This window comes from Otolemur garnettii, unplaced genomic scaffold (genome assembly GCF_000181295.1).
Source record: "Otolemur garnettii isolate 467f Iridium unplaced genomic scaffold, OtoGar3 scaffold00131, whole genome shotgun sequence".
Classification (NCBI taxonomy): Eukaryota; Metazoa; Chordata; class Mammalia; order Primates; family Galagidae; genus Otolemur; species Otolemur garnettii.
In genome coordinates, this window is record NW_003852526.1 from 1,570,554 (window position 1) to 1,598,262 (window position 27,709).

Here is a 27,709-nt window from a genome sequence, read left to right on the forward strand (position 1 = left end):
GGTTTAAAAAACCATACTTGGAGGTTAACTATTCTCCTACATATTAGGTATTATTACTATTATTCCATTTTCTAAAGTAAGGAAAATAAGTGGGGTTGAGTGTGAACATGAAGTAAGTTGCTCTCTTCCACAAGACCAGCTGACATCTCACCAACTCTTAAGTCCCAAACACATCCCAAGCGCACCAAGCTTCAAAGCCAGTATGTTCTAGAACAAGAAGTGAAATCCAGGTCTGAGGCAAAAGCCTGGTAACAATTTCCAACTGAGAATCACAGAAACTGAGAACTACAGGTTCCTAAGACTCGGACTATGTCAGTGCTTAGTGGAAACCAGCTTCTTAAGTCTCCCAATAATGAAATGAAAAGTGGAATGAGGCCTTTTCTACCTTATGAAAGTTTTGTGTTTTATAGCTTTTAATGCACTAACTATATAAAAATCCTTCTTCACAATCCACCCTAGAAGTGAAACTAGTAGTTTGAAATCAAAAATCTAAGTCTGATTTAAATGCCAATTCTAGTTATAACATAAAATAAACGTCGAGAATGTAAACATTTTAACATTAATAAGCATAATATATGAGATTAGACTTTAAACATCTTAATGATTATTTAGACAGAATTAAACAAGCTTAAAATCTAACTTTTACTAAGAGATACATATTAATTTTCTCTCTCAAACACAGACTAATCTGTATATCAAGCACGTAAGTCCACATAGAGACATTCAAAGTAATTTTCATAACTGCACTCATTATTATTTTATACCTATATTTAATATAATAAAATATCTGCAACATAAGAAATTGTCACCCCAATGTTTCAAACTAAAATATCTCATAAAAATTAATAGCCAGTGTTTCAGAACTTAGGACAGGTTTATAGTGGTGCTAAAACTATGTAACAAGTTATCTAACAGAAGCCTGAAATAAGAGGTCTTCGATGAATTGGCAATGATAACTATTCTATTTAAAGTATCTTTGAGGTTTAACAACCAGACAATGCACATTAGAACTTATTCTTGTAATTTTACCAAGTGTGAGCAAACATGAAAAAAATGACTAAAAAATTGTAAAAAAAATTCTTTGCAGATAAGCTCCCCATTTCAGAGAACATTACAAAACTGCATATGTGTGCTTTCTCTAATGTTTGCATTATATTTAGAAGGTGTTAATGAACCATTCAGAAATTCTCATATTTATAACAGATGAGAGTAATGCTACCCAGGTAGAATCCCTGGCGAGAGTCAGGCAATCCACCACCTTTTCCTTTGTTTTGAATGGTGAACTAGGGAGTTCTGACTCTTCCTATTCGGCCTAACCTAGAATGTCGCTGAGGTTTCATTGCCATCATACCTACACGCCTGTGCACCTACACACGCACACGCAGAGGAGGCGAGCACATTCACTTTTCTTCCTCACTCTCTGTGTACGTTGTAAAATGAATTCACCAACTTCAAGTCATTATATGGAAGGAATAGATTACTCCCCTAAATAACACTTTAACATCTGTAGAGATGGAATCACTTTAATATTACTTATCAAAAGAGGGAAAAAGGTGATAATCAGATCACAGAGCCAAAAACATCATGGAAACAAGTATCAGAAAATACTACAGTACATCTCTGCCAAGAACTACCATGATGCAATGATTGCAACTACTACTGGCAATGATTTCTGCTGCTGTCTTTTCAGGTCCCTATACACACAAACTCTTTCCTGGATATATAAATGACAGCGGTGGTATCCTTCAAGTTAGGAATCAACTAATACAAGATCTTTCAGCTTTATGGAGAAAGAGCTTGTTTTTTAAGAGTAAACTAGGTTTGGTGTTTTGAAGTATGAGATGTTTATTTTACTTACCTGCTACCTCCACTTTAGTGGACTGTCCTAGACAAGAACAAATAATTCTAAAAACTGATTTAGGATGTGTAATTATATAATTATTTTTTTAAATCAGATGGAACTAAGAGTATTTAAAAGAATACAGTGGTGATTATGACACCATCATGATATTAACAGGAGAAATTTTCGGCAAATGAAATAAGGTAAAGTAAATCTTAGGCAAATTATCTAGTGCTTTTACATTAAAATTCAATCATTACTTAGGACCTGCTTCCTGACTTCTTTCCAGTTCAAGTTTTAATTAGCTGCTGATTATTTATAAGTTAGAGATTAAAGACTTGCAAGGAAAAGGCAAAAAAACAAACACAAAAACAAAAATCCCCAAATTGCTCAATCTGTATGAGTAGACTCGTTAGTTATGCTCTGTGTATTTCTTACCTTAGCTCCTTCTAGAGGCAAATCATGGCATCTGTGTTTCCGTAGAAGCACCGGGTCAGAGCCCATTCTACTGTGCCTTCCATTTACGTTTGAACTTGCTGTAATTCCAGGCTTTGGAGAGCCGTCCCCTAGGAGTCGACATGCTACTAACTGGTTAGTCCCAAACACATCCCGAGGGCACCAGGCTTCAAGAGGCATTGGCTGGTCTCTGGAAGGCACACTCTCCATAGGATGGAAGTGTCGACTCAGTCTATTGTCAGGTGGGATTGGGGGTGGTCTTTCAGGTGGAGGGGGAGGAGGATCTCTTAAAGGAGGAGGTGGTGCTGGAAGTGGTTTATCTTGTTTTCTTACCATGCAAGGAGAAGACTAAAGAAACACAAGAGAAAACAAAAAAAAAAAAAACCCTGAAAATTGTACCAAACTCTGAAATAACTTCCAGACTAGTATATTATTGCTTTTGTTTTCTAAGCCAGAATGAGGCTCTATTAGATTCCTATGCTATCTTTTCATAAGTTTCTTTCATTACTAATGAAATTTTTAAAAAATTAATGAAAACCTCAATAAATGTTTCATTAAGATTTTTTGTACAAATATGTAAATGCCAATGTTACATTATAGAAACTACATAGGAAAAAAGTACAAGTTGATAATTATATGACTTATCAACATTAAAATAATATGTCAATAATTAACTTATTTGCACATTTCTATAACTTAGGAGACATAGGAAAAATCCATCAAAGTTGTTGTAATTGTTTTAGTTTTTATAAGGAGCAATTTGACTTGTAGTATTTTTATAAGATTAAAAGCTTTTAAAAATTACTTTTATGTTACTGCAATATAGAGCAATTGACTTGGGATAAATTTGCTCTGATTTTTTTGTCATATTAGTTATTATCAGAATAGTCAAAAATCACAAGTATCCTAAATAGGATTATTTTACAGAATTACTTAATTTTATGAATCTTACAATGAAAAAAGATCAGCCTAATTCTTACAAGGAAAAAAAGGCTTTTACAGACTACTGAATTGAATGTGTACCTGTCACAGCTTTTGATTTTTTCAGTTTGCCTGAAAAATGATTTACGATTTTACTATTAATGAATATCAAACAAAAAAGTAATCGGTTATTTTTACATAATTGTAATTAACATTCTAATGAGTCTTCATACGATTTTAAACTAAGCTAACTATATTGCAGGCAAATGAAATGCTATTAAAATACTGTGCTTCCAGTAAATTTTCAACTATAAAGCATATTACTGAATAAAATTTAATTTTTAAATATTACATTTAATACAGAAAAATATGTCCTAATTATTAAATTTGGAAAAGAATTCACACAGACTAAAATAAAGTCTAGGCTTAAATTTAAAGAGTTAGAATTATGTCTTTAATATCAAATAGTAATATAATTACATTGTAAATATTGTAATCCATTATAATTAATTCCTTAGGGTATAAAAAGTAGACGTAATTCCCTTTGCTGAATCACCTTGAAGTATGGGTGATAATTTATCACACCTTAAGTCCTTATGCAAATATACTCCCATCACATTATTCTTGCCATGGAGCTATAAAAATGAGTACAAAATATAATTTACTAACAGCATGCCAATAAGTGTAATGCATGTAATGATATTTTAAATCTATTTTACAGGATAACTATTCTTACTCTATTTATTTTAGCAAACCAGGGAGCTACAGACCTATGTTCTCTCTCTGCAATAATTATATAACTTTTGGAAGGAATATGATTGTCAGCTCACCATAAACAAGATAGGAAACCATCAAAATTGTTCATGAACAATTAAGAGCACAAAAAAACATGGTAATGGAATTTCAAGGACCTAAGCAATCAATACTTGTTACATAAAATTATGGTCTAATAAAACTGACTTACCTTTGGTGACCCAGTTGGACTACCACAGGGAGATCGGACTATGCCTTTCTGAATCAGGTCCAGGCGAGGAGGCACTGGTGGCAAGCTTAGATGTGGGATCTGGAGAGCGTCAGGCTGTGGCTTTCTTCTCTGGGCAAGGGGAGAGGATCCTGGTGATGTGACTGGTGAGTTCTGCCTCTCAGTACACTAGATCAATAAAAAAGCAAGATCGTATTGTTCATTCGATAGAGAGTGCATGCCATTCAGGTCTTAAAGAAGATACCGGGTTTCAAGAAGGTGCCTATCATTATATATTTGTTAAAATAAGTTCCCTTAGTTTACTCTGATTAATAGACGCAAAGAGTTCATATTGTCCCTCAAGAGTAGTTATTATGAAAAGAATAGATGGATGGGTCTTTCTTACATATTACTAAAAGGGCCAGGAAAACCAGAACAGTAAAAGTGTAAAGAAAATCAAATGCAGAGATTCTTCAAGAAACTCATCCATATTTTGTAAGGAAATCAGAAACACAGAATGAAGTAATGTGCATCATTCTTGACTATATGATAAAACTGGCTTAGAACTTTTTATATTCAAATTGTTTTGTTACAAACAAAACATGCATCCAGTGTATAGCTGATTTTCCTGCAAATCAACTGAGTCAGGCAGGGTTTTAAAAAATATTTATACACATAAAATAAAACAGGTTTAAGCCGGCATAGTTTTTTCTTAAGCTTTCACATGGAAAAAAAATCCTCCCGTTTAACATTTTTCTTTTAGAACAATTAACTAAATCTTGGAAAGTCTATACTTCTGCTAAAAATAGTAAATTGCTATTCTATTACAAATTGGGAGATAAAATAGCATCAAAAAATCACTAAAAATACTTAAATTTGTACCTACGTTACACGTTTGCTAAGAAGAATTTGTTCTCTGTGTATATTGTTTTAATATAGAATAATCTGATTGCTATTTCTTATTAAAAGTCACTGTTAATCAAACAGCCTTACTAAAATAAGCAATATTCTGATCTGACATACTAGGCAGTTTCCTTTATAAGTCTAAGTTACTAGCTCTTAGAAGACTGAGGATTAATTTTTAGAATCTACTATATTAATTTTTTATGCTTTGATATTTATCTGTTTCAGAACTAGTATTTTTTATAAACAAGCTAGTTTAAGCTTGTTCTTAAAAGGCATTAAGATGACACCCTTAACATTACACCCCTTAACACCCCTTAACATTATACCCCTTTATAAAAACAGCTGATGTTGTCATCACCTGACAATTTAATTTGAACTCCAGCAACACTGACAAAGATTTAGCCAGTCCGCCTTTGTCTGAGACAGGATAACAGATTTGTGTTCACATTCATACCTATTTTGTGGAAGCCTTTTTCTTAATTATCAAAAATTCATACTTTATTCAGGATTTTCTTAGTTTTTACCTAATGTCCTTCTTGTGCTCCAAGATCTCAGGCAGACCATTCTGTCAGCTTCAGCCAACATGTCTCCTTAGTTTTTTCTTGGTTGGCTCTGAGAGTTTCTCAGTTACCCACTGTTTTTGATGACCTTGACAGTTTGCCAGAGTACTGGTCAGATACTTTATAGAATTTGCCTTTATTGGAATTTGTCTGATAATTTTTCAATGATTAGCCTGGGCTTAAAGTTTCTGGGAGGAGGATCATGAAAACGAAATGTCATTCTAACCATATCCTATCAAGAATTTATATTATCAACATGACTCATGGCCGATGCTGACATGAATCACCTGGCCGATGTATTTTTTATCAAGTATTTCCAACACAGTTTCTTTCTTTTCTCTCCTTTCCTGTAGCATATTCTTTGCAAGAAAGTCACGTCCTAGCCCACACTTAAGGAGTGGATAGTTGTGGTCTCCTTTGTAAAGACTTTTTAAAAATAAATTTGAGTGGCTGAACAGAAGCCTCTAGACCACCAGCGGTTCTCAACTTGTGGGTCATGACCCCTTTGGGGCTCGAATGACCCTTTCACAGGGGTCACCTAAATACATCCTGCATATCAGATATTTACATTACATGAATTTATATTTATATGAATTTGCTGCTTCATAAAAGTAGCAAAATTACAGTTATGAAGTAGCAACGAAAAATAATTTATGGTTGGGGGTCACCACAACATGAGGAAGTGTATTACAGGGTTGTGTCATTAGGAAGGTTGAGAACCACTGATCTAGACCACACCTGAGACTCGCCTTATATTGTCACGATGTCGCTAAACTACAAAGTCTTTGAGTCTCTCAGTTGATGCCAAATAAAAGAGTTCAACAAATTTAAACACAAATTCAAAGGAACTTTGTATTTTTAGTAATTTCATGTTTCTTCATATCTCTTAGCTTGTTATAATTTGAAAATTTAATTATTACTAATTGAAGGAGAAACAGCAGGATCTGTATAGTCATAACTGATTTTAGTGCCGCTGGTGATTCTTAACAAAATAATTTTTTTAACCCCAAATTTGTGGGGCCTTATGAACTGTGAATTTCTAAAGCCAGAGAGATCCAAGAGTCATCACAGGCAAATCACAAAGAATCCGTATTGTAAAATGAATCTGCTGTGAAGAGCAGCACTATAGATCCGGAGATGGATGTCACAGCACACGTAGTTTTCCAACACTCCCATAAACTGCCTTCTCTGAGAACTAGCAAAATTGTTATCTGCCAAGGATTCTTTGACTTTTTTGTAAAAGGCAAAATCAAGGAGCAAAGCTATTTGCAGTTTTTAGACCAAATGATATTTTTACATCTCTGTACAAAAAACGTGTATCACTTCATTTGTGTAGCTACCTGCAGACACATGTTTCAACAGGAGCCACACACATTACAAACACCGCTAACAAGACCTACGGTCCTCCCTGCTTTTCTTCTGAAAATATTTTCCTGTTTCCCTCATTACCTGCAACAAGACACAAAATTCCGACAGAGCCAAAAAAGCCCATTGTTATCATTTAAACTTAACTTTCCCCCTAGAGTGCATTAATTACTAACTAAAATTTGAGCAGTTCCTAAATTCCTAGCATGTTTAAATAAGGGGGTGGATTTTATTTAAAAAGGATGAAGGGCTTGTTAGATACTGAAAGGGTACAGTGAAAATCCTGAGAATAGACATTTGAAACAATGTGTGTTGTGAAGTAAAAATAACCTTGAACTTTTACAGACTTCCAGACAGGCAGAGTCTCTGTAATCCCGTGAATGTAACTGGAAGCAGACCTTGCTTAGCACAATTCATATTGTGTTCTGAAGGTGATTATGTGCTATCCTCTTGCAGAGTTAATACATTATTCAATGTAATAAGCATTACACTATCACTAAGTGGTTTAGTTAGAAGGTTTTGTGTAGGGTATGTGAAAAAACAAAACACATTTCATCGTAATTGATTGTACGGACTAACTTCCTCATGACTCACTTATTTACCTCACTTCTAAAGCACTGTAAAATTCCATGCACTATTCTCTGCTGAACCTTTTGCTATTTATATGACGAATTCTGCAATCAGGGTACTGAACCTTACATTAACTTCCATTGCTGGTAAAATTCAAACATTAACTATGAAAAATTTTAGTCGACAGGCCAAGAGTAGTGGCTCACGCGTATAATTCTAACTCTCTGGAAGGCCAAAGTGAATAGATTGCTAGAGTTCAAGACCAGCCTGAGCAAGAGCAAGACTCCCTCTCTACTAACAATAGCAAAGCTGCGGTAAGAGGATTGTTTGAGCCTAAGAGCTTGAGGTTGCTGTGAACTATGAAGCCATAGCACTCAGAGTGACAAGAGTGAGGAGCTGTCTCAAAAAATAATTAATTAACTAATTAAATCGGCTCGGCACCTATAGCTCAACCGGCTAAGGCGCCAGCCACGTACACCTAAGGTGGCGGGTTCGAATCCCCAGCCCGGACCCGCCAAACAACAATGACGGCTGCAACCAAAAAATAGCCGGGCGTTGTGGTGGGCGCCTGTGGTCCCAGCTACTTGGGAGGCAGAGGCAGGAGACTCGCTTGAGCCCAGGAGTTGGAGGTTGCTGTGAGCTGTAATGCCACGGCACTCTACCCAGGGGGACAGCTTGAGGCTCTGTCTCAAAAAAAAAAATAATACATAATAATAATAATTAAATCAAAATTGTAGTAGGTAATTTCCGCATAAAAAGGTCAATTTCTTTGAGTAATCACAAATTATATTTTTCATCCTTTCCTATTTGAAAGTCTAAAAAGGAAGAAAATCTAGCACAATACTGTACATTCCAGTCCATAATTTTTTGAATGAGATAATAAAAATTAATGGTGTCAAAATTTATCAGTTCACCCTAAAGAATTAAGTTTGCCCTTTTTATTCCTCTGAAAAAACAAACAGACTGATTGAATGTAGACTGAAATTATTTTTCCTTAACCTACAATATTGTATCTCTATGGTATTTGCATTTTTATTGGCAATTTAAAGGACTTTGAATTTGAGAGTAACATATTTCCCCCAGTAAGTTAAGTCTTCAGGTGAAATAAATGCCTCTAATGTTGGGACCTGACGGAGGGATGGAGCAACTCATCTTTAGTTCATTCATTTATACTAACCCCGAAATTGACTCCATAATCACATATTTCCTTCCAAACTTCCCCTGGCCTTCTTTCTCCATGGTTCTAATCCCCATCCTGAAATCGCTTAGGCCAAATCTGTTTGTCTACTTGTGTCAGGTGATACAGAAGTTGCTGGTGATAAACAATAACAATACACAAAACATGAGCCAATCAGCTGGCTCAGGTTTCAAATCCCAGAGTGTAGACTGTGGTAACTCAATCATCTCCAACTGATTCCTCAGGGATATCTCTTGATCGTTATCATCTTCACTGAACAAAAACACCAACTGAATGCCTAAGTATAAAACATCTGGGTTAGATGAGAAAGCAAGCATTATTTAAGTTTCTAATAGCAACAGGCATGTATTTTGTTGCTAGAGATACTCTTGATTAGAAAATGTGAATTTCAGGTGTGGTGAACTACCCACCTAAGCTCTAATGTAGTGACCTTGGACTGGCGCACTCCAGCACACCAGTGCACCATTAGAGGATCTCAGGTTGCCATGAAAATTTTTAAAGGTCATCAAATGATTTTCAAAATAAGTTCAAAGTACAGTTTACGTATGTTCTTTTTTTTTTTTTACCTTTTTTTTTTTTTCCTGATCAATACAATTTAAGAGGGCTGTGGAAGTTTAATTATAGGTTCAAGTGTGCTATGACCTAAAAATGGGTAATGCATATATAAAGTGCCTGTCCAGCCTATAAAAATTAGGTCAACTTACAAGGACAGTCAAGTAGGAAGGTGGTCAGCTATAGTAGAGTGCTGTACTGTCACAGCTCACAGCAATCTCAAACTCTTGGGCTTAAGCAATTCTCTTGCCCCAGCCTCCCAAGCAGCTGGAACTATAGGCGCCTGCCACAATGCCTGGCTATTTTTTGGTTGTAGTTGCCATTGCTGTTTCGCAGGCCTGGGCTGGATTTGAACCCACCAGCTCTGGTGTATGTGGCTGGCGCCCTGGCCACTGAGCTACAGGCGCCAAGATACATTTTTCTTCTTAACATAGAAAGAGTCCTAAATAATAACAAGAAAAGTAGTTTAGGAATCAGAGTAGGTTCATAAGTTCAGGGGTACACGTGTTGTCTGTCTACCATTAACAAATGAGTTTTAGTAGTTTGGGGATTTTCTCCCTGCACCTTTTCAATTTTCTGTTCATTTCACTCCTTCTCTCTTCATTTGAAGGAATATAATTTCACTGTGGTAAACTTTAGAATTATAGGAAAATATAGACATTTTTGAAAAACACACAGTGGTTATAGTTTGTAATCACATATACAATGTTGGATCTACTTTATATTGGTTAGCATTATAACAAAAGGATTTTATCTGACATCATATAGTTTTCAAGCACATAATAATAAAGGTTGTACTATATGGATGTATCAGCATTTGTGTAATAATTCCCTTGCAATGGATATTTATGCTGTCTTCAAGTTTTCTCAATTATCAAACACTATAAAGGAATCTTCAACCACGTATGTTTTAAGGAAAGACTCACAGAGTTTTGAAGGTATATCATAATCAACTTATAACTGGTCACTATCATTCTTCACATTCATTTACTGTCCATACAGTAAAAATAATTGATTCTTCCATTAGTCGTGTGTGATAAGTATCATGACACAATACTGAAAAGCATATTTTTGTTTACTTTGATACTTGATTGGCATTTTAGTGGTCTACAACATTTAAATTTTCCCTTCTTTGACAAATAATTTTTAAAAACTGCAATATTTGTTGGACATGCATTTCTTCTTTGAGTTATGCTTTTTAGTGTTTTTCCTCCATATCTATCATATCCTTTTATTTCTTCCTTGTTAATTTAAATGTGCTCTTTAGGTACTAGGATAGTGAACTTCTCTGTTACAATTACTATCACAACCGTTTTCCCAGTTTAATTTGTTTTCTGATTTTTTCATGATACAGATTTCACTTCTGCTCTTCTGGTTTTCTTCTGCGAACAAATAATTAAATAAAGAAACATACCCCTTTGCTACTGTTTAGATAAATTCTTCTTTATCACTGCTTCATGTTTCTCTGTTCAGTCTTAAAAATAAAAGTTAGAACAAAGGAACATAAGAAAATCAAGGATAGATAAATACAGGAAATTGAATGTGGATACAGAATTAACTGTATAAAATTTACTATCCAATATCCAAAGTCATCGACATAGGAGTAACTGCCAAAGGTGGGAAGACTGGAAACATCCTTGCAAGTTACAGGATACCCATTAGTATAATTCTACCTCCTTTATCTTGATTTTTGGTAACTTTCATATTTTCCCAGCATTATAATTGCTTCTGGAACATTAGAAAATACTGTATTTTTCTGTTTCAACTCCTCTCGAATCCAAAGGCTGGGCCTGCCTTGATTCCTTCCTGTATTATTTTGAAACAGCACATTTGTCTAACTAATAATTTCTCTTAAATTCTTGAACATTGGTAGCTCATGATTACCTCTTTTACAAACTGAAATCCTGGCACCCTAGAAATGTAAAGACCACATTAGATTCTTTGTGTCTACATGCGTACCAATTTTTTCCCAGCCTTTCGCTTCTGGAAATGAATAAATACTTTTTATTTCTCTGATAAAGTTTATGAGATACTTTAGCCCTTAGAATGGGATGCTAATGACTGCCAGAAAGAATACAGAAATCCACACCAGCAATTTTAACAGAAAATCCGGACAGAAAAAAAAAGCTCAGGAAGTAAAGTAGTCAAAGCCCATCTCAGCATGCTCAGCAATTACCAAGGATAATTGGGGGCTCATTCTATTTCAGTCACTCTTCATTGTATCCACACCTTTAAAGAGTGATTTCATAAAAGCTTTAATAAGGTCCACTATTATGAAAATGGCAAAACATTTGGTAAAAAAAAACTTCAAGCACAGTCAGGCTATAATAAAAATAGGACAAGAGAAGACCTCTCCAATTACTAATAAGATGACAGTTCTGGCAGTCCCAGAGATAATCAAAGTCAATTTTACAATACTTCTAACAAGATTTTTAGTTAATGAATTTCCATATCTGAACAAGGTAGATACACGTATTATAATAAGGATGGTGAGAGAGACTCAGAGTCGATGTTTTCCCCTATGCATAGATATTAATGAAGGATTCAAAATCCTTTTATCATATATAATAAAATATTCTAAGTATTCACTACTAATTATTTTCTTGTATCCTATTTTCTCATCTTAATGTTTGAACTTAAAATTAGAAGTATTGAAAATAGAAGCTTAGACAAGATATTATTCAGAAGGTATATAGGAAAGAAAGGTTTACACTTACATTCAAACTTGCCAAAAATAAACTAATCATTTGTAGTTTATAGTTTAAGTATAAATGACTTATCTATCTATTCTGGAGTACCAATACCATTGGCTCCTTTTAGATAATAAACAAAGGTTACAGGAAGAATATTTTATAAGGGTAGTATGATAACTTCCTGCTTATCCAGGGTTGCTTTTCCAGAAGGTTCAACCTATAAGAATTTAGAGAGAAACTCAGAATGAACCTACAAGAATTTAGAGGGAAACTCAGAATGAAGTAGGAAGTTCTCCAAGTAGGAGGAGAAAATTTTGATGCATTTCTTTCTACAGGAATAAAATTTAGCTACCTTGAGGTCTTCCTAAGAATACGGGTATTTCATCTGTCTGTAAAATAAAGTTCACTAATTTCAAGGTTGAATTATTGTCTATGTTCCACTAGTAACTTCCAGAAATTTTTGGATATTACAAATTAGAAGTAATAAAGATGAGGTAAATGGTTAGAAAATGGTTAGAGACCTGTATACTGCCAAATATTGACTGAAGTAAGAGTTGACCTCTCTTTGAGATGAGGCAGGGAGATGGTTAACGAAACTGCCAAAATGGTCTACTCTAAAATAGCACAAACACTCTCAGGAATAACCCCAAGGGCACTGCTCTATTACAATATTAAATATTATTGCTTATCCACCTTTTGGCCAAGATCATGTGTGAAAATATTAAACTTTGTTAACGCAGAGCAATACTCTTCTCTGTGAAATGCCTCTTATACAGTATGTGGTGCGTGTGATCTGATGGTCTGTGATCAACCCCCAGAACCTTATTTTACTTTAGACATTATATGAATTCTGCAACCTGATCAAAAATATACATGTGATTTTAATTTAAATGTATGGTTCTCCATTCTTCATGGAATTTACCCTTAAATATTCTAATGAAATGTAAGCTTCTAGAAATATGTTGTGTAGATTACAGTGGCTTTCTTATGCCCTTTGGTTCACTCAGCTGCATAACCAATTTTGAGAAGGCAAGGAAGGGTGACATATAATTCAGAAATATTTCCATAAAAATGGTTGAGAAACAAGAACATTCTGGGAATTAAAGCAATAAATTTCAGTCACTGAAAAAAACGTCTTCGTGTGAAATCTTTATCGCTCCCAAAATACCAAGTAAAGCTGGTTTGAACAAGCAATTGCTATTTGGTTACTAGAGTTCTTCAGCCTAATTTAGAGAATACATAATCATTTCAATTTACTCACACTGCAAATAAGAATATTGTAAGCTTATCTATATTATTTAATCCTTAAAATAGCACTTCAGCTGACATGTTGGCAACTGCACTTGCTAAGAGCTTCAAACATGCAATATGATTTAATAGTAAATCATAACAGTATTATTATGATTTAATATAGCCATGCAATGAAATTATAACTATATAGATGTTAATATGGTAAAGAAAGACAACCAACTGCTTACTAAACCAATGCAGTTTTGGTGCTTAATTCTTCCCCAATGTAATAACAGGTAGGAATATCTAAAAGAAAAATCTTCATAGATATCTTAAACATACTACTACTTAATAGGAGTACAACAATATTTCAGGAATCTCAGATAAGATTTTAAAAAATATGAACAACAACTGATACTCAGCATTTACCACATGCCAGCACTGTTCTAATGGCTTTACGTGTATTGCCCCTTTTAATCTTAACCCCAAGAGGCAGGGGTTTACAGACCAGGTACCTGAGGCACGGGGAGTCGGGGTCGGGTACGTTAAGTAGCATACTGCACATAGATACTAAGTAGCAAAACTGGAACAGGGGTCTGGGCAGATTGACTCCAGGGAGGATAGCTCTACCTAAAAATAGTAAAGAACAGGGTCACCTCCAATCCTTCAGGAAAAAACCTTTCTCCAGGGCCTGTGTGTGAGCACCATGCAAAAGTGAAGAGAAAAGCAGGCTCCTGCCTGCTAGAGGCAGTCTCCCAGGGGCGGAAGACCCCAAACTGGGTACGGGAGTTCAAGTGTTGCTTCTCTTATTATACAATACATGAAAAACCATTTTTGAGGAAGACTTAAGAATGTCTATAATATCATATACCACTTGGAAGAAGAACTTATTTCCTTTGTTAATTGCACACTAATAAACAAATGGCACTATTTACAGAAAGAGAGTTAAGAAAATCAGTAAATAGAATTTGATTAAATGGCAAACAAGCAGCTTGTGCCTTTATATTGCTATTGCCATCCCTGACTCTACCTAAGTACACGAAGCGATAGGTAAGGTCTACTGGCACCGTGGACAGAACAGCTCCTCTTGGGAGGGGCCGTCCCACAGGCTCCAGGATGCTCAGTTGTGTTTCCAGCCCTGCCCACATGAAGTGGGCTGTACCCCTATACCTTAGTCATTGTGGAACCCAAATATTTCTGAATATCTTCGAGAGACAGAACTGCACCCAGTTGAAAACCACATTCTACACTTTGAATGTCTGTTTTTATTTTTATATTTTGCTTCTGTCATAATTTTTGTCCTTATTGTTCCTAGCCTTATAGCTGGAATTTAAATAGAAAACATAAAAAGGCAACATCCTCCTAGAAATAACTACACAAACACTGCAATCTGCACACAAAGTATTTCCCTTAAGATCAGTAATATTATAGAGCCTTTCTTCACACTTACTATTTGGAAAAGCAGTTATTAGGTGACATACTACTTTTTAATTAGCAATGTATACTTTAATTGATTAAGCAAAATTAGTAGAACCTATAAAAAAAAAGAGGAATAGTTCCCTTTACCTTTGGTCACACTGATACCGGAAAAGTGGCGCCCCAGCCAGCTCAGCCCAGCAGGGTTTGGGGACCTGCCACCTCTGTTTTGGTGGCAGCAGCCGGCAGAGGAACCGGCAGGTTGGAGCAAGTGGTGGGGAGCTTACCTCCCCCACCAGAGGCTTCAGTAGAGCGGCACTAGAGGACCTGCTGGCAGAAACCAGCAGACTGGAGCAAAAGGGGGAGCTTTCCTCTCCCTTCAGAGGCTCCAGTAACAAAGAAGACCACGCCGATCAGAGGATAACACTGGCGATTGTTGCAGTGCATCCCTGATTGGTCCATTTTCAATCCTGCTCCTGACTGGTCTATTTTATAGACCAATCAGCTAAGCTCTCAGCTCATTGGACAACTGCCCCTATATAAACCCCTGAGCAGAGCGCCTAGGGGCAGATCATCATGAGATCATTGCAGATCGTCAAGGAAGATAGAGCAGAAGAGCAAGACTTTAGCAGATCATTGCAGACCGTTAAGGGAGAGAGAGCAGAAGAGAAAGAACTGTTAACACTTATACCCTGCTCTGTGAGGAAGTTTGGCTCTTTGTAAGAGCTGTGACACTTATATAAAACCTATCTTATCCTGTTCTACAAGGTTTGGCTCTTTGTAAGAGCTGTAATAATACCTCTGTAAATAAAACCTAACTTACTATCCATGCTGTGGTCCATCGATTCATTCATTGAATCGTCGAAACCAAGAGCCTGGAAATCCAAAGTCAAAAATCCGGTATCAACACCTTGTTTTTGTTCTAATAGAGTCTTTCATTAAGATTTTTAGTATTGCTTTAAGAAAATAGAATATTTAAGACCATAGGGATTAATCAAATCCATCAACATATTCATTTTGCATGCAAACTTTATTCTATGTATATTTTATATATTTAATGATTTAACATTTTTCATTAATATAACTGCTAAAATGTTAAGACTTCTCTTATAACTCTGGCAAAATGAAGGAAACGTCTGAATAATGACTTTTTTTTTTTTGCTCTGATCTGATTGAACTCAGACAGAAGGCTATAATCTTACCAATCACACCCTGGATTGCCTCTGAGGACTCACCTAGATCTATTTATCCTGCAAAGCTGAAAACTAGAGATCTCAGGCAAAATTTAAAACATATTCTAGTTAAAATTAAAAAAAAAAAACTTCTACCTACGTAAGCAACTAACACAATATATTATCTTAGACTTACAGGTTCTATTTGCTTCTCTAAAGGTTAGTATTATTGGATACACTTAACTATAAAAGAAATAATAAAAATATATTCTATATGCTTAGTATGCTACAATTTATAAACTCCAGCTGTGGGAAATTACCACTGTAGCAGGAATATGCGATTAACTCTGTCCTCCATGCTAGGATGGAGGCACTCCTCAATTAAAGAGAGTGGTATGCTTAAGATAGGCAGGAACGATTTCACAACATAGGGACCAACCCACTCAGAAAAGAAGAGAAAGATGAGATGAGCATTTGAAAGGTTAAAAAAAAAGGGACTCATTCTTCTGGAAAATAATTGACAGTCACTCTTACAGTTGAGAAAATGTTTTAAAAACAAATGAATAAGTGAATGAAGGACTAAATAAGGCAACGGAATGATTAAAAAAACAGAGGAAGAAAATTCAGGTAGAAGGGCTACTATGTCAAAGTGACCATGTGATACTTATGCATAATCTCTCCTTTAAAACAGAACTGGATAAAACCTGTTAGTTTAACATGCCATTTGTGTGTGTGTGTATGGTCTTTAGATCAGAACAAAGATAAAAAGATCAATAACATCATGCCGTTGGCCTCACAGGAACATATGTGCATGTGTGTGCATTTGTTAGTTCATTTAATAAATGTTTACTGACTGCATTTAGGTGCCAGGCAACACAAAACTAAATAAGGCATTGTGCTTGCCCTTAAGAATTAATAGTCTAATGGAGAAGATGAAGACAATCCTCTGAATCAAATAGAACACTTTTTTTTTGAGACAGAATCTAACTATGTCACCCTAGGTAGAGTGCCACGGTGTCACAGCTTACAGCAACCTCAAACTCTTGGGCTTAAGAAATTCTCTTGCCTCAGTCTCCTGAGTAGCTGGGACAACAGGCGCCCAGCTATTTTATTGTCGTTGTCATTGTGGTTTAGCTGGCCCGGGCTGGGTTTGATCCCACCAACCCTGGTGTATGTGGCTGGCGCCCTAACCACTGAGCAAAGGGCGCTGATATAATACATTTTCAAGTCTGAAAATAGAAGTACATATATAATATTACAGGCACATAATGTCATAGCAATGCTTTTCCTAATTACTCAGAAAGAAGTGATGCTTGCTTCTACACCAAAATTCCTACTTTACTGAAAGTTAAGTGGCAGATTTATGAAATGCTATAAAATTCACAACTGGTTTAATTGACTGGAAGCAGATCAGTGAACATATAGATACTTAATTGAGATATGATTCTTCAACTTAAAAGTAAATATAAGTTAAATTTCTAAATATCTAACTGCCATAGGAAAGTGCAATTACTGACTGTTATTAAATGACACTGCTGACTGCCAAATGCAGGAAGATGCCTGCGAGCATCATTCTTCGCCTTGTGCAATAAACAACACAAGAGCGTCACTGTAAAACCTCTCAGCCCCCTTGACAGAAGCTCGCCTGTGAGCCAGGGAACATAAAATTTGCATGGTCTTGGTAGTGGATGAAAAGATCAGGGAGAACCACTCCACACATTCTATTACTCACTTTAAGTAACGGAGTTTCCTTAGACTGCCAGGCCCACTACTCAAAAGAGCTCAAACTTCAACCTACTTCAACGGAAAGCAGGCTGGGACTGCAACTTTTCCATACTCAAGGAGGGCAAATACTGTTTTCTTCCCCAAGCAGTAAGGTATACAAAATTCTTCAGAGAATTACATTTAAGGCTAAGCTCCACTCTCTAACATGGATCATTGAAAAAAGAACCCCATCTATTAAAAAAAACTGAAATGCCTTCCTGACAGCTAGAAAACACTTCCACCTAGGTCAAGCTGGGTATGTCTATCAGATTCTTTTCTGTTATTCCCTACTATCCATACATTTGATATACGTTCTTTAATGCCTAACCCTAGACCTGGGCTGAAAACTTTTTCTTAAAGGGCCAGGGAGTAGGCGTGGCGCCTGTAGCTCAGCAGCTAGCATGCTAGCCACATACACCAAAGCTGGCAGGTTCAAACCCAGCCTGGGCCTGCCAAACAACAATGACGACTACAACCAAAAATTAGCCAAGTGTTGTGGCAGGCACCTGTAGTCCCAGTTACTTGGGAGGTTGAGGCAAGAGAATCGCTTAAGCCCAAGAGTTTGAGGTTGCTGTCAGCTCTGACACTATGGCATTCTACTGAGAGCAACATAGTGAGACTCGGTCTTAAAAAAAAAAAAAAAAGCCAGAGAGTAAATATTTTCGCTTTTGCAGGACAAGATACAAACTCAGGGAATTCTGTAGATATTTATTTAATAATTTAAAAATATATTATATAAAAAGTAAGTGTTCTCTAGTTTGGCAGAGAAAAAGGCCATAAATCAATAAAACCAATATTAATATTTTATTTTATGCTTCTAATAATTGGGGGAGATATCATTCGTCTCCCTTTCTGGGTAAGGAAATAAGGCTCAGTTTAGTCATGTGACTCGGCTGCATTAGTAGAAGGTTTAGAGTTAGGATTCAGAGTTATGTCTTCTGGGGAACGGCACAGCAATTTCCCAACTACCCATAGGAAGCTTTCTCACGTGTGCAGTGACGAGATAATCTCTAGTAATGCACATTATTGAGTATATACTAGAATACTTACCATTCTATTATTAATTTTAATTAACACTGGTTAATATAATAGTTACTATTTGCGATTTCCATGACCAGATGCCACTGTAGGTTATTAAGCCCTTGATTCTATACAATCATACAACCCTGAATAGAGAAGCTAATGTTATTGTTCTGTTTTACAAAAGAGGACACTGGGCAAGAAAAAGGTTAAATATCTTCCCTAGGATCCCAGTACTATGTTCTAGCAGAACTGGTGCTCTAGTCCAGGTTTCCCTATAGTTAACACTGCAGTTGTTGTGAGATTCAAGTTTCAATTCTCTGTTTCAAGTTGAATTATTTTTAAGGCTGACAAAGAAAAAGTCTTCTTTTCTTCCATCTCTTGGGTCAAAGAGATCACAGAATTCAAAACTAAAAACTAAATATAGTTGTGGGGATTAAAAGGTAAAATCAACTGCAGTTTTTCAGAGAGCTAAATTATGAAATTAAAAAAAAAAAAAACAAGAATGCGATGAAGAACAAAAATTATTCTAGACAAAACCAAAATTTGAGAATAGCTATTGGTGATGTTCACATCTCTTCATATGTAAAAATCTATACGGAAAAAAATCACAAAGGAATTTTGGTCAGCGGGCAACACTGGAAAAGAGAAAATGCAGGAGTTTCTTGAAAGGCAAACTCAGACACAGTCCTAAAGAAGGGATAACTCAAGGGAATGTCTCATCTAGCTCTTAGCACCAAGTGTTTTCCTAATATAGAGATAGCAGCACACAGTAAATAAATGTGATGCCATTACTCATTATTATTACCCCACCTAAAAAGCAAATAGGTATCATTCTACCTGAAAAGCCCTAATGAATCATAACGGAAGATCTTTAGAACTGTGTAGAAAAGGATATGTAGGCTAAGGGTGAACTCAGTGGGGAGGAGTGCCATGACTAATTAGCCATGACCACCTGAGTCAGGAGGAAGGGAGGCACCACATTGGCAGACCCTTTCGCACTACTCGATCTCTTCCCTAATTTTGAAACCACAAAATTTCTGAGTGCAATTGGAATTTTATATATCTTTCTAAACAGAATAGCCTGATATCCAGAAGTCCAGCCTCCGTGCCCACTATATTTCTGGTTTGAAAGCTAATCAACTGGCATTCTGGTTCATTGATTAGTTTTTTACAAAGTTGGTTATATAAACTCCAAATGTAAAGTATAATCCATTCTCACTGAACTGACAAGGTTAATTATCTGAGTCAACAATATTGATAAACAAACCCAAACTATAGCAAATTCACTAAAGTAAATCTTTGTGACCGCTTAGAAGCCAAGTAGCAAGGCTGGACATCCTCTTAAGAAAATAAATGTTAGGAGGGTGGGACAAAATGGCTGATCACAAACATGCTCTGCCAGATTATCTCAGAAATAAGGAAAAGTTTCATATGAAATAAAGCATAGCTCAGGTGTAATTCAGAGGAAAAAAATGTCAGAATCTGCTCTAATTCTACAGGAAAAAGTTTCAGAGCAAAACAAGAAGGAGCAAGACATCAGCAGAGATTAACCCCCAAGAAACTTGGACCCTACGGAAAGAGTAGGTGGGGATTTTGTTTTTGTTCCCTCACTGGTCAGTAGTCAGCAGGCTCCTGAACTACCAGAGAACTTCCATACCCTCACAAGCTCAAGAGCTCCTTCTTCCAGTAGACTGCGAGCTTCTTAAAGATAAAGCCCAGGATGCCAGGCCCCATGGGGTCACTCCCAGGTACCACAGACCGAAGGTGAGAGGGCAGGCGCCATACTGCATCTCCACCCATGGTGTGCCGCTATCCTCCCCAGAGAGCTTCAGCACTTTAGCTTTCATGTCCATGGACCCCATGCAAACATTTCCCAGTATCTGCCCAGAATGCCACAGAAACTGGTGGCTCTGGGTAACTGTGTGATCCTAGAACTAAGACATTTCAGGAGGGTTTCCTTCTGGGGACAAAGGACAAAGGGGACCAGACTGCCAGCTCACCTTGTTTCAGGCTCTTCTCCTTCTCCTCTCCCATGCCTAATGCTGCCAAGTAGAAGTTCCCATTGAGTTGCCACAGGTGCCCCAAGAGATGACTGAGCCAAGACTCTCAACATAGCCTGCTTCACCTTTGTTGGCACATCCACTACACTGAAGCTTCCACAGAGAGTGGGGCTCATACAGTTCCTCTGACAAGACCAAGGGGTACTCAGACTCTGAGCTCTCTGCCAGTCAGCCCTCCCACGTGTTCCGCAATAGAGGGACAGTAAGCCTATGCGAATACTCCTTGGACAACTCAGGACGAACACGGTCAGGAACTGAACTACAGGGAATGGGTAACAGGTCTGCAGATCCCAAGACCCCAGGAATCTATTGTTTAGCTTGGGGGCAGAAGGGTAGATTTTGAACTAATCTTGGGATGCATGAGAGTCCATGAGGACAGAATAGAAAGGAGAGAGCAGTGTGGGTCCAAGCCACACAGCACTCAAGGAGCACCTCTGCCTCCACAGGACAGCTGGATCCTGGGCAGGGAAGTTTCCAGCCTGTGGTGCCACTACTGGTGAGCTCAGCTAGTTGGTGCTGCTGCTTATGGCCAGACACCAGCAGGAGATCCCTGGGGCAGGGGAGAAGATGGAAGAGGGAAACCCACCCCTGACAACGAGTTTGCGAATTACAGATGGCCCCTCTACCCTGAGCAGACTTTGTGGCTTGCTGGGGCCCCTTCAGCCCCTCCCTGGCAGCTTTCCCCAAGGAGACAGATAACACTATATATGAGGGAAAAGAAGCCCTATTCGATAAATGGTACTGGGAAAACTGGATAGCCACATGCCAAAGAATGAAACAAGATCCCTGTCTTTCACCATACACAAAAATTAACTCGAGTTATATTAAAAACTTAAATGGAAGGCATGAAACTATAAAAATTCTAGAAGAATTTTTAGATATTTAGATATTTAGAATTTAGATATTACCCAAATGCAAACATAGTAACCAAAAAAAATTATAAGATGGGATTTAATTAAGAAGCTTCTGAACAGCAAAGGAAATAATCAACAGAATGAATAGATAATACTACAGAATGGGAAAAAATACATACAAGAAAGGACCAATAACTGGTATCTGCAAATAACTCAAACAAGGAGGAAAAAAAAAAATCTCATCAAAAAGTGGGCAAAAGTCCATTTGTTTATTTTAGTTCTTATTGCAATTGCCATGGAAGTCAGAATAAGGTCTTTCCCCAGGCTGGTATTTTGAAGTGTTTTTCCCATGCTTTCTTTGAGGATTTTTATCATTTCATGCCTTAAATTGAGGTCTTTTATCCATCTTGAATCAATTTTTGTGAGTGAAGAAAGGTGCAGGTCCAGTTTTAGTCTTTTACATGTGGATATTCAGTTCTCCCAGCACCATTTATTGAATACGGAGCCTTTCCCCCAGTGTATGCTCTTGTTTGGTTTATCAAAGATTAGATGACTGTAAGATGTTAGTTTAACCTCCTGGTTTTCTATTGGTTCCAGATGTCTATGTCTTTATTTTTGTGCCAATACCATGCTGTTTTGATCACTGTGGCCTTGTAGTACAGCCTAAAGTCTGGTAGGCTGAATTCCCCTGGCTTTGTTTTTATTACTAGGAACTGCTTTAGCTATACAGGTTTTTTTTCTGGTTCCATACAAAACAAAAAATTATTTTTTCCAAGTCTTGAAGGTATGAAGGAGTTGGGAGGTCACAGTGTGTGACACACCTTTTAGGGGGCGATACACAACTATAAGAGGGACTTTACCTAAAAAATGCAATGTAACCTGGTTCAAAAAACTGAAAAAAAAAAAAAAAAGGAAAAAAAACCTATTAGGACTTAATTTATGGCCTAACATAGGGTCTATCCTGGAAAATGTCCCAGGGGCACTGGGAAGAGTGTGTTTGCTGTTGTTGTTTGGGAACATGATCTGTATATGTCTGTTAGATCTAGTGGGTTTATTGTATTAAGTCCTTTATTTTCTCACTTATCTATCCATCATTGAAAGTGAGATATTAAACTCAATAATTATTATAGAAATGTATTTCTCTGTTCAATTATATAATTTGGAGCTTAATATATTTTGATGAAAAATAAGAAAGAAAGCCAGACTTTATGGATAGTCCCTCTAGGACACCTGATCAAATGACTGTACTTTGATTAAAATATTAGTTTTGTTTTTCATCAAAAAAATGGGCAAAAGATTAAATGGAAGTTTTTCTAAAGAAGACAGACAAATGGCCAAGAAATACGTGGAAAAAATCTTAGCATCACTAATTACCATGGAAATGAGGATTAAAACTATAATGAGATATCACCTATGCCAGAATGGCCACTATTAAAGAGTCAAGTAACAATATATGTGGTCAGTCTACACTGCAGCACAATACGCAACTGCAAAGATGTGAGATCAATCTAAGTGCCCTTCAATATGCTGAAGAGATAAAGAAACTCGGGTATATATGTATGGGCGTATGTACCATAAAGGGAATGAAATAATGTCATTTACAGCAACATACGGGGCCATTACCCTAAATAAAGTAGCTCATGAATGGAAAACCAAATACCCGATATTTTCACTAATCACTGGGAGCGAACTGATGGGTACACTTGGGCACAAAGCAAAATGGAGGACACGAGAAACCAAGATGTGGAGAGGATGGGAATGTGGGCGGGGGAGAAAAATGTGCCTGTTGGTTTCAATGAACAGTGTTCGGGTGATAGGCACACCAAAAGCCCTGCCTTGAGCATTATACAAGGTATCTTTGTAACAAAAACACTTATACCCCTTTAATTAATATTTTGAAATTTAAAAAAATTACAAAAGAATTCTATCAGATACTTCTAGCCTTTCAACAAAGAGTATTTTTTAATCAAGTTCAGTTCACCATTTCCAAATAATTCCCTTTATAAAATTTTTCTCTACAAATTTGGTACTGCCCATCTTACATGATGTTGAATGGGCATCCATCAAATTGGTATTTGATTCAATACCAACACTTTCATCACATCTCAGTATGAATTTTAAAGGCAGTGTGAATACCTCTGATGGAGTCTAGTCTTCTCTCAGACCGTGATTTTACCAGCCTGTCAAATCACACTCAAGGCCGGCATGATGACATTTTGGTGAAAGATCCCATAAATGACAGTGCTGCTAGAAGACTACCAGGGAGCTGAAAATTTCCTATTGCCCAATGATGTCATAGCCATTGTAAAGTTGTAGGGCAAACCATTACTCACATGTGTGATGCTGGGGCAAACAAACTTCCTACACTGCCAGTCGCATAAAAGTCCAACACATGCAATTATGCATAGTAATTATGCATAGTATATACATGGATGCAAATAAATGACTCTGTCACTCTCTCATGTATTTATCACCCATAAATAGTATATAGTATACTTTTTATTGTTATTTTAGAGTGTATTTCCTCTAAAAGTTAACAGATCCTTCAGAAAGTATTCTAGAAGAAGGAACTGCTATCACAGGAGATGACAGCTTTGTGTACATAATTGCTTCAAAGACCTACTGAGATGAGATACGCAGGTGGAAGACAGTGACACTGATGACCTTGACCCTACGTAGGCCTAGGCAAACATGTATGTGTCTTTCTTTTCCAAACCAAACTCCATTTGTGACAGCGTCATTTTTTGCATCCTCATAAAGCCCCAAATAAACCTTTACCTTTCGAACGTTGGCCAACCGATTCATCATCAAGGACTCCTCGCGGTCGTCGTCATCGTCCAAGTCCAGCATGGGCATGCCGAAGGGGTCGATGATGCTGCAGCATCGGGGGCCTTCATCTCTCGGGTCGAAGGGGTCCACGATTATGGGCTCCGTTCCTTTTATTTCACAACGACAGAAGGGGCAGCCCTGGCCGTCAGACTCCTAAGGAAACACAGAAAATGCACCAGTTGGTTTTTATTCTAAACAAACAGTACTGAGAGGTGCCAATGTTCTACAACTATAAAAACAGATGCAAAAAAAGAGGTTCTGTGGTAGGAGGGGGGTGAAGATTTGTCTTGAAGAGGAATTGAGAGTTGAACAGAAAGCCAAGGAAATATATAAATGTGCAGTACTTCAAATTTGCCAAGAAGAAAAATTTCTTTCAAAAAGTTACTTTTTCTCTTGCTAAGGAAAAGGAATCTCTTTATTTTCCTGAATGTTCACTTGTACTTCTAATTTATCAAGGCTTTAGAGTAATGCAGAAAGCTGGAAACTGAATCACATTTTTCTTTACAAAAAGACAGCAGTGCTAATTAAACATTTTATAAAAAGCATGTTTTCGTAAAAATTCATAATAAATAAAGCAGTAGTATCAATGAGAACAACCCATCTCAAAATCCATTTTGGAAAAGTTCCTGTGCATTTAACTATGGCTAATTATTCTCATTTTAATTGCCTCCGAATTTAAAAATCCCAATTCATAAGCAATTAGTAAGAAAAAATAAAATATGTACATTTATATTCAGAAACCATCGTCTGTCCTGAAAGCTTATCATCCTGACATAACTCATCTGGACTATAGTGCTCTCTGAGATACTAAGTTTTTGCCCCTATCTTTCTTTAAACCAGATACTGCAAAAAGATTTGTGCAAACACTTTTGGGATGGAAATGCATTTACTGGTACCTGCTGGAGGTTTTTAATCTAACTCTCTCCATTTCATTTCTCAAAACTAATTACACTAAAAATTCACCATTGGTAGGGAAAGAGCACAAGACTGTTTTCTCACCCTGCAGATAACATTAACTTCTAGAGATAGACAGTATATAATAGCCGTTACCCTATTTTTATTTTTGTACAATCTCTGCCTTCAGTAGCAAATCATTTTAAAATTACTCAAAACTGTAACACCATTTTAAGGAAGAAATGGGATGATATGGTACCATCAAAGAAATTGAGACAAAGGATGCAGAAAATTTAAAAAAAAATTGTTCGGTACTTAACTCAGGACTGTACTATCCTCTTGGTATAATGGGAAGTCAGTGATCTACATGCCCTAGAGTGGTCTTAGGATCAGTGGAGGAGTAATTCACTCTCTCACTGGACAACCATGGAGCAACCACTCTGTGGCAGACTCTGTGACACTCTCTGTAAGCTTCACTCAGATGAACAAATTGAGTATCTCCTTTGCCAAACAAATTGTCAAAGAAAGGAAGACATTCTTTTGGCCTGCTTAAGAAAAAGAAATAGCAACATTCCTTTATTCATCTCCTTTTATGTAATTTGGAAAAGAACCTTGGAATGGTAAAACAGTTGAAGTAAGACAGCGTAAAGAAATGTGGACATGTTAATACAGAATTCTCTGATGTTGACATTTGGGTGTCATTTGTCCCAGTGTTTCACAGATGATATAGCTACGATTCAACTGTTTCTATTTTCAGTAACATATTGGTCTTTTATAACACATGAGTAAGTATTTTTTAAAAAGGTAAATCTTCCAATCTTTTTATAACAAGAACATTAAATTTAAAAGCATATTCAGTATATGTTATCATTCAGGAAAAATCCACTTATTATAGAAGTCAAAAGGGATCCATTTTGTGTGTCTGAAGTAGAATTTTCTTACAGATCTACATAATACAACTTACAAAAGGTACTTCTTTATATAAGAGCAAGCTGTGAAAGAGATGATGTTCTCTGTCTTTCATCGTAAGAATGAGGCTGTACTCTCAGCTCTAAGTGGACACTTTGTTCACTCATGCACTTAAAAAATTACCATAGAAAATTTCAAATATATATAAAATTAGAGGAAAAGGCATAATGAATTTCCATGGATCTACTATCAAGCTCCAACAATTATCAACTGACACACAATCCAGTTCCATCTATACCTTCATTGACTCTCTCTACCCTTGGAATATAATGAAGCACACCTCCTACCCATTCCATAAATCCATCTGTAAGTATTTTAGTATGTACAAATGAAAATAGAAAAGCTGTTCAAGATGTAACTACAATATAATTAAGAAAGTTGCATTATTTTTGAGTGTAGCGGCTAAAATGTGGAATAAGCTAGTCACTGAGCAACAGAGGTTTCTCTCAGAAACTTCATAGTCAATTTACGTGTAGCTTTGGATAAGAATGACTTCCAGTTCATCCATTTCCTCATATAGGGTGCCTAAAAAGACTGACATCAGAAAGGAGGAGGTGAAAATCATCAATAACGTCTGGACAGTACAAGAAAAAGACTTGGAACATCAAAACTCCATTTAGATTTTTCTCTCTCCATCCCACCTGAAAACTTCATGTTATACAAATTACTGGTATATGTTAGAGTAGCTATTGTAAGAGAAGATTTCATTAGAAGATATTTTCTGTTCAGCTTTATCTGTTGTTGAGTGTTTATATTACTTGCCAGATCAACAGAACAGCTGCAATAAGCATTCATTTTGATTTGCAAACAGATCACACTGAATATGCCTCTTTAAAGATACTTACTCTAATATGACTTCATCTATCACTCCTCATTTATAAAAGGACTGCTGCCATATGCAAATTCAGTTTAACCATAAAGTCTCAAATGAAACTTCAGTTACTCTGCCCTAGTTTATGTCAGACAGTTGATTGAATAAACATGAGGAATGACTTCAACAGACATAAATCTCATTAGGATTGTGCCTCAGTAATTATAGTAACGTTTCTCAATGTGACTTAGTGCAAGATCAAAGAATACGTGTATGCATTAATGAAGAACAAAGACCAATAAATAACATTGGCCCAACATTTTTTACTTTCTGTGAATGTAAAGAGGAAGTACTCAGGACCCCAGCTCTTCTAATTGACTCAGTAGGTTTCACTTCCTCTAGTAAGAAATATTTTCAAACCAAAAGATACAGAAGTTATCAGTGAATACTACACAGCTGAAACTCAAATACATAAAAGATTCATGATGCAGTAAAATAATTCAGACTCATATGTCAACCATAATACAAATTATATGATATTACATATAAATATAATATAGGTAAACTGGGAATAAATTAATATTCACAAATTCTTAGCCTTCATAAATCATGTACCCCATTCTCCACAAAATTCCAATGCAAATATAAATAAATATAGAACCATC

At 36.4% G+C, this 27,709-nt stretch overlaps 1 protein-coding gene across 1 annotated transcript in view; it reads right to left on the bottom strand.

Moving 5' to 3' along the window:
* Positions 1-27,709, bottom strand: part of CBLB (Cbl proto-oncogene B) — a 195,456-nt gene that overhangs the window by 35,597 nt on the left and 132,150 nt on the right. Inside the window, exons 10-12 of the mRNA XM_003798193.2 lie at positions 24,320-24,523; positions 4,182-4,367; positions 2,279-2,644 (exon numbers count right to left, since the gene is read on the bottom strand). Of these exons, the coding sequence (XP_003798241.1) occupies positions 2,279-2,644; positions 4,182-4,367; positions 24,320-24,523 (756 nt within the window). The remainder of the gene's footprint in view (positions 1-2,278; positions 2,645-4,181; positions 4,368-24,319; positions 24,524-27,709) is intronic.